An 8,645-nucleotide genomic window follows, 5' to 3' on the forward strand; every position below is an offset into this window, starting at 1 on the left:
AGCAGGCGTGCTTGGCTGTCGAGAAGATCAGACCTGTGACCTTCCATTATACAACGTTTCATTTATCCAAACACACCTCCTCCATGTTGCCACAACCCTTAAACACCACTTAGCATTAAAGCAAGGCCTACTATGGGGGTTTATTATGAATACTGAACTGCTGTAGGAAGAACTCTGATTTTACAATTTGCAAAGAAAATCATAGTTCATCACTCCTCTGGTCATTGTTAAATAACGACCAATAAATCCAAAAGAAATGGTCAATGAGAAAGCAAGCAAAAGGCCGATGGCTTTTCACTTGACATCATTTCTCACACATGAGGCATCCATATGCCTGAAATGAAAAAAATGGGCCTGATAAAGGTCGTAAACCACCATGATGGCAGCTGTCAGCTGACCCACAGCTGGAAGCAGGATCTATTCATAACTGCGAGGGGGGAAAAAAGCAGAGATTGACTATGATTATCTTCAGTTGTCATTACACAGTCGGATGAAAAGTGCAGCCGCACACAGCATAGGAAACCAATATTTTTGAGTTGTCAAAAAATGCAATTCATGAGGCAAGTGAATGGCTTCATACTGTAGTGATGAAAGCAGCGTGGTTCCTCTGAGAAAGGATTATCCCTAATTGGCCCAGCTGGATAAACACAAGTATCTGTGTTAGCATGCTGCATCTCAAAGTAAATACACCAACCTTCTCCTACGTAAAAAGAAAAAAAAATGCAGAAATACAATATCTTTTACAAAAACAAACTTCAAATTGTTTTAAAGCAGTTTTATGGATTGACCAACACATAATTGAAAAGCTGAAAGAAAATGTCACATAAATTGTAAAGTGTGGTGTGCATTAACATTCTTTTCCTTTTATTCTGATACTCTGCTACTGAATTAGTAACCAGAATCCATCTAAAACAAAATCTCAGAGGTTTTTAAGGAACAACAGTGAACAAACATTACAATGAAGACCAAGAAACGCATAAAAAAAGACAATACAAACAACTGCAAACCTACCAAGACATGTTCATCTTTCTTAACTGAGCAGAGAGGAGCCCAAAAGGCACAAAGTAACTCTGGAGGAGCTACAAAGATCATCAACTCAAGTGGAAGAATCTGCTGACAGAACAACTAAGTCATCGTGCCTCTCTCCACAGATCTGGCCTTTATGAAGGAATGACAAAGGCAAAGACACAAGAAGCACCGCGGCAGTTTGCCCCAGGCTATGTGGGGCAAACTGCCGTGAAGAAATTATTCTCGTCAGATGAGATTATGATACGTATAATGAGGAAAACAGAAGCTGTAAGCAGCGGCATGCTCTGCACTAGAATCAACAGTGTGAGAAGACCGCTGAGCAGGTCACAAGAAGGACACAAATAAGTTAATGAAGGGCATTGGTTGTTATTTAATAATTCACCATCACGTACAGCTTACTGATACTAAACACTAAAATTGATTCTAGGGAAGTATTATTGTATGGGCAGCTTTTTATTTAGATTACAATACATCTTTAATGTTTGGATACAGAGGCCCCGCGAGCTTCTTCTGTTCAAGTCTTCGTCACCCTTGTTGTCTAAGATTTTAGGCGGTCAGATGACAAGGTAAAATTATTTGACATGCAAAGCTTTTCCGGTTTCCTTTGTAGTTTTGATACACAATGTAGACTTTGATCTCAAGCACAAAGATGAAGAAGAGCCAGAGGATTATGGCGTAAACTCATCTGGCAGTCTGCACCTCAATGTCCACCCACTACGCCACATACTGCAGCACAATCATCAAGAAGATTCCTCCCAGCAAGTTAAATTATTGTTTAACCTGCATGCAAGGAGCAAAGTCACATGCTTAATGCTCTGCTGTCACTCAACACATACTCTAGTAGTTTACAACTCCAGTCATCAAGTGCTGCTGTCTTGTATCTCTGCTCCAACACATCTGAATCGAAAGGCTTAATTACCTCCATGGCGTGTCAGCAGGTTTTGCAAAAGCCTGATTTAGGTGTGTTGGAGCAGAGATGGATCCAGAAGTTGCAGGACAGTGGCACTTGGGGACTGGAGTTGCAGACCCTTAGCATACACAGTAATGGGTTTTACAGTGATTTGCTAAGCCCACAGTTTCATATGTGAATCGATTCTGAGACTGCACACAATCCTAAACACTCCACTCCCACAGTGAGACAAGATGTTGGCATCATCATGCTACAGGGACATTTCTAACCAGATGAAAGGGAAGCCACTCAGTTATTGGGAAGGCTGACAGAGCTAACCACCTGAGAGTTTCTGCAGAACAGCAACTCTAGAAATTTAAAAGCATATGGCTTAGTACAAAGTAATGTGTTAAAGTTAAAAATTAAATCCAACAATGAACCTTTGGGAATATTTGGAAATTGCTGCTCACAGACACTCTATTCAATCTGAGCATGAGCAATTTCCTAAAGAAAGGGCAACATTTTAGGAGAAACATACTTTTGAAAGGCACTGTATCATCTTTCAATCTATTCTGTCTGACTCAAATGTTGCCTTGACATCTAGTCCCAACCCATGCATTCTTTATTCGGTCTTATCTCGGATGTTTTTGCATTTACTTCTTTTGCTCATTTGCTCTCTCCACACCTGTACCTCCCTGTCTTACCCCTCATCTGTGGTCTCTGGCCACATCTCAGTGTCCTGATTCACTGCTCTGTTGGTGGATCAATAGAAAGGCTCTCTGTCAGGAGGAGCCGCTGCCTCCCCCTTCACCTCACTAACTCTCCCCACCAACATTCACAGCCTTCTGGGAAGCTGGATTTCTACATCCCGTCCCCCTGAAGAGGATTTCCTCCGTCCAGTGGCTCACTCTAAATCTCTGCACCTTCCAAGTCGAGAGAGAGAGAGAGAGAAAAAAATGCATGTTGAGGTAACGAGCTTCTTAAAGAGTGAGGAAAGCACCACTTCATCTGGGAACTAAAAAATGAGATTGCCGGAGAAAATAGGATATCAGCGCTAAGCATAATGTGACAAAAAAGAAGAGGAGGAAACGAGGTGAGAGAGGGAGAAGTTGTGCATTCAGCTAACCCCCCTCCTCAGCCTGCCTCTCTCCACCCCCTAGAAAAGTCTCTCCCTCTCTCTACCTCTTTTCTCTCCGTCTCTCTGCAGCTGTGCTCTGCTGAGCGTCACCTCCACACAGCAAGTGCCTTTACTTCAGCAGAAGAGGGAGAAAGAAGAGGAAGGTGGCTGCGAGCTCCAGAGCAAAAGAAACCTCAGGAGTGCGTCTGCACGCGGCAGAGGAGTGCTTCTCTCTACACTTCATACAGAGGGGCTAAGAAGCGCACAGAGACCAGGAAGAGGCGGCTGCGTTGGAGTAACGCTGTGCCGGTGGTGCCGACTGGGGACAGGGGAATCCACTGACACTGTTGATCCTGGTGGCGCTGGCAAAAAGCTTCCAGAAGGAGACAGAGAAGCGGAAAAGCAGACAGGAGCTCGCCAAGGGGGCAGCATTTTACTTCGGAAAACGAAGCGTGGCGGCAGCAGAAACGCACACAGAGAGATACTCTCACAAAAACCAGAGTGGAAAAAGGACAGCGAGACAGCCACTGCATTTAAAAATCCACTACAACCCTTCAGTTTCTTCTGACTTAACCAAGAAATGTCTCATGTTGTTGCCCGTGGATGATGGATATTAACTTCTGGAGAGAAATTTGTCTTCTAAAATAAGATTTTTTTTCCAAACTTTGCTACTTTTTTTTTTTTTTTTTTTTGGAGTTGGGCCTGTAAACCGTTTGAGCACATCACAGATTTCTTCTTAGTTACAGAAATGGAGAGTTGTCTTGGGGACCGTTGAGATGCCTCCTCCTGATTCAGAGTAGAAAGTGGATTATGACGGCAGTATTTTGCGATTTCTTCTTTGCACCATAAAGAAAAAAAAATCCATCTACGTCTGCTGGATTTATGTCTGAGAGAAGGAGAAGATCTCAGGCATTTTCTCGTCTCCTGTGGATTACCTATGGGTTTTCTCTCATGGATGATTGCTTGCTGCCAGTTATTAAGAAAAAGTATGAAAAGGGACAAGTGAGTATTGGGCTAGATTTTCTTCCCTCTAAATCTTAAGCTCGAGTCCAAATAATGGATGGCTCTAGTGAAAGCACAATGATGCAGCTTTTGTCTAATCTAATAACACAAATTGAAACCCACTGATTGAACAGTTATGTTTAACAAATGATGATTAAGGTGTAAAAGGTATGCACATCTTGACATCTATTAATTCATTTGACAAGTTGTCCTGGATGTTTACACACCATTTGCCAATGAGCATCATTTACTAAATGAGGGGTGCTGTCTACCCAGCAGGTGGCTTGGGCACAAACAGAGATTGATTGAAGTGATCTCTGGGAATCCAATTAATGTATCCTGGATTCTTTCCGAGACAGAAGAAATGGAGGGGAAAACCACCATCTAGTTTAAACTGAGAAACCTCTGCACTCCCCAGTCAGCAACTCTCCTCCTCCTCCTCCTTTCCCACCACCTTCAACCCAGGCAAGGATGGTACCCCCACCCCCCACCAACAAGCCCCACGTTTGCCTTTCCACCATTCTTATCATGAGCAGCATGGCACTAATTGATGCCTACCTGGTGGAGCAGAACCACGGACCCCGCAAGATTGGCATCTGCATCATGGTGATGGTGGGGGACATCTGTTTTTTGATCGTGCTCCGATACGTGGCAGTGTGGGTGGGCGCTGAGGTGCGGACTGCCAAACGAGGCTATGCCATGATCCTCTGGTTCCTCTATATCTTTGTGCTCGAGATCAAAGTCTACTTTGTGTATCAGAACTACAAAGCAGACAGGAAGAGCTTGGACGCTCTCGCGAGGAAAGCCTTGACATTGCTGCTGTCCATTTGCATTCCAGTGCTGTTCATTGTGCTGGTGGCCATCGACCACATGGAGTACGTCAGGGCTTTCAAGAAACGGGAGGAGATTCGCAATCGCCTCTTCTGGGTAGTGGTGGACTTGCTGGACATACTGGACATTCAAGCTAACTTGTGGGAGCCTCAGAAGAAAGGGCTTCCTCTGTGGGCAGAAGGCCTCATGTTCTTCTACTGCTACATCTTGCTCCTTGTGCTGCCCTGTGTGTCTTTGAGCGAAATCAGCATGCAGGGCATAAACATTGTCCCCCACAAGATGCTACTTTACCCCATCCTCAGCCTGGTGACCATTAACATCATCACGCTCTTCATCCGTGGAGGAAACATGTTTCTGTACAGGGACGCAAGAGTATCTGGCATCCTAATCGGAAAGAACATACTGGCCATCATCCTAAAGACCTGCAGCTTTGTGCAGTACAGAAGACAGTTGCAGAACGCTCCTCCTGCCTTTGGAGTGGAGCTGCAGAAAAACTCAGTTGCACAAGCTCGTCCTGCGCCCACTCCACCTCAAGTGGTCATGCAGGACCAGACGCCTCTACCCGAAGTGACAACCTGTGAACACACATGACATAATGTCGGGGGTGAACCCTATGAAATGTCAATATGAGTAAATGGGACTCTCAGGATGCTGGCAGGGAGCAGTGTTCCACACCTTTTAGGTCGTGTGAACACTCATGTGAACACACGGGAGATGATGATCCCTGATGCTTAATAGCACACAGGACACTGCAGACACTTAGTGCAGACAGAGCAGTGCCGTCACAGCGGCATTACCGATGACTCAAAGCATTTCCCATGGTGAATTTAATTACCTGTGTATTTTTTCTATATGTACAAAGAAAACAAAAACCTACTGCAAAAAAAAAAAAAAAAAAATAGAGTATATTTTTGAATTGTGTGTTGCATTCCAATCGGAAACCTAAGGGTCTGTGTGCTGTGGCGTGTATTTCTGTTTCTCAGTTGTTTCTTAGTAGTCGAGGGCTTTACCTTGTCAAAGTGAGATGAGACCCAATGAGAAAATCAAAGTAATGAGGGTAAAAAAAACAGCGGTGAAAGCCCTGTCTCTTAAAAGAAGTGCGTTTTTATATGTGGCTCTTTGATCAAATACTGTGTAAAAGATAAAGGCTTTCCTGCTTTCTCACTGGCTGTAAGGTTTCGTCATAAAATCATTTTAAAGTTATTGGTCCAATGAGTATATTTATTTTTTTAAGAAATTATTTAGTAAATGCCAACTTTGTGACCAGTGTTAGGAGAAAATAAATTAGATAATCAGTTCAGTACAGATGGGAAGCTTACATCCATTCATGACAGACTTAAATTTAAATTATGGGCTTTTAATCATAAATTTGAATTAGTTTTTTTTTCCAGTGTGAGATGATTGAGCAACTAACTACCATAAAAAAATAGAACTGGTTACACATATTTGAGTTTAACATAAATATTTTCTAATTTACAGAGTCTACATAATAACTGACACATACACATGTCCCCTGCTAATATTTGGACAGATTTCCATTAGCAAACTGTATATTAAACAGAGACGGGTTTTTGCCACCAACACACTTACGGAAAAATTTTGTCTGAACGTTTGACTTCTGCTTTGGGAATAATTGATAATGTTAATTTTAACTGGTTTGTTTCTCAGTGTGGATAACTCTTACAAGCATAGTTAAGAATGTTAAAAAAGGCTGAGGTCTGGGTTTTGAGAAGCACCTTTCAGAAACATAATCTTTTTATGTGTGTATGATCCTGTTGGAACACACTGTCTGACCAAGGCAAGGACTGAAATACCTAGATGTAATGTTACTTGACACACTGTTGGCTGGCAATTGCAAACTAGCCAATCCAGGAGTACCATTAAGGAAGCGCCAAATAAGGAAGACTGTAGAGATTAGCTTCTCGATAGTGTTAAGATTCATATTAAGGTACTTTTGGTGTCTGAACTATTAAGATGGGCAGCTATAAGCATTTTTTGAGAGGGCCTGAAGTATTCATGGGTTTTAGGTATTCACATGTGACTATGCTCCTTAACCCCAATACATACCAGTGGTTCACTGTATTATTGTCATTTTTAAGAGTTTGTGCTTCTTTATTCACCCTTTGTGAAAAACAAGGTCATGCATACGTGCATCAAGCTAGTCACATTGACATGCAGCTTCCTGTTAGCAGCGTTGATCTCCTTCAAAATAAACCTTGAGTCAAAACAGCATTTATGGCCATAAATGTTAACACAGCGAACAGTGTGATGCTCTGCATTTTCAGGTCACTTCTGTGCCATTTGTTGTTCAGACTGGTGTCTGAACAACAAAAAGACTGTCTCATCAAAACATTTTAATTAGTCAACACCCAACCAATTGAGATGAGTTGAATTGGTTTGATATCCAGACAAATTAAAGCAAGAAGTCTGTTCATCATTTCAAGAAGTCAGTGGTCAAGGTGCAACTTGACCACAATGGACATTTAAACATTAGCAGGTGAAATTTAACATATGAAAAAAACAAAGCAGATTTAAACTTTCGAAAGTATGTTTTGTTTAATTACTTCACTCTGAAAAAGAATTGCAATGCGTAAAGTTTTCTTTCACAAATATAAATTGTTTTTGAGTTTTATCATATTTTGCAGGGTTATTTCTGATGATGGAAACATTTAGGTTCAACTCTGTGTATGCTATGAACAGTTTGATCAATGCAAATGATGACCATATTGCTATTTCTTTGAGATTAAATGCATTGCCAAGAAACAACGCTGCAGGAGGGTAAATGAATCCTAAATAAGAAAGCCTGTTTAATATCCACCTCAGGCACACAGCGACTATCTGAGCTTGTGCTTAGTGGCAACAGCGGTTGTAAGCACTGTCATTCTGTTCCTCACACAAAAGGACAAAATAGATACTTTGGTGCAGTGATGTGAATCCACAAAAACAGCCAAGCACACGTCTTGTCTTGATATGACAAATCTTGCTCTTTCACAAGCTCTTATCCCACCCACACCACCAGTTGAGTCAGAACTAAAGTTTTTGACTGTTTGCCTTCTCTGAATACATTTCCCTCAAAGGGAATTTTTATTACTTTCTAGCTAAACTGCACACAAAAGAAGCAGAGTTCTGGTCATCGACAGTTCTATTTTCCCCGGATGGTTCAGATGTGGACCTGGATTAATTTCTCTCACCTGTGGCTGTGTGTATGTGTCTATGTGTGTGTAATTTTAAACCCCGAGAGTGCAGGAGATGATCTAACATTTGCATCTGTGCAAGGCTCAGCTACGGGAAGGTGGCAACATTAAGTGGCACAAACCAGGATTTCACATTAAGACTGCTGTAGTCAGCACTACTTGTCGGTGTTGTTGGCTTGTAAAAAAACAACATCAGCAATTTAGACACTATATTGCACTATTGGATAATATTGTTTATACAGAACTGCTGCAATGAAAGGAAAACATTCTTCTTTTAAAATAATGGTATATTAAAACAATGTGATATGTTCTGCTGAATGCATCAACCCTGCACATTTAAAAAGTGTAAGGACTTAAAAACGTAATGTTTTTAGTGTTTTTACAAGTGACAGAAACAGATGTGCTACACAAATGTAACTGAAATTAATGTAAACATGAAATAATTTTCCTGAAGTCCATTTTTACAAATTTCACAGAAAAAAACATTTAAGATAAAGAGATGCATTTGAAAAACTAACTGCGAAAGCTCAACTTTATGGAGCAGAAACTGATGTGTTTGGTATATTATTTTATATTCATTACA

General features: G+C 41.4%; 1 protein-coding gene across 1 annotated transcript; it reads left to right on the plus strand.

Annotated features, from left to right (window-relative positions):
- Positions 1–2,705: 2,705 nt before the first annotated feature.
- Positions 2,706–7,498, plus strand: LOC106935228 (transmembrane protein 121-like). Its single transcript, XM_015015590.1, has 2 exons — positions 2,706–4,037; positions 4,317–7,498. Exon 2 carries the CDS (start codon positions 4,509–4,511, stop codon positions 5,457–5,459), a length of 951 nt encoding a protein of 316 aa, XP_014871076.1. The 5' UTR covers positions 2,706–4,037; positions 4,317–4,508; the 3' UTR covers positions 5,460–7,498.
- Positions 7,499–8,645: the final 1,147 nt, after the last annotated feature.

Source organism: Poecilia latipinna, unplaced genomic scaffold (genome assembly GCF_001443285.1).
Source record: "Poecilia latipinna isolate Pla-1442-1.1 unplaced genomic scaffold, P_latipinna-1.0 Scaffold1931, whole genome shotgun sequence".
Classification (NCBI taxonomy): Eukaryota; Metazoa; Chordata; class Actinopteri; order Cyprinodontiformes; family Poeciliidae; genus Poecilia; species Poecilia latipinna.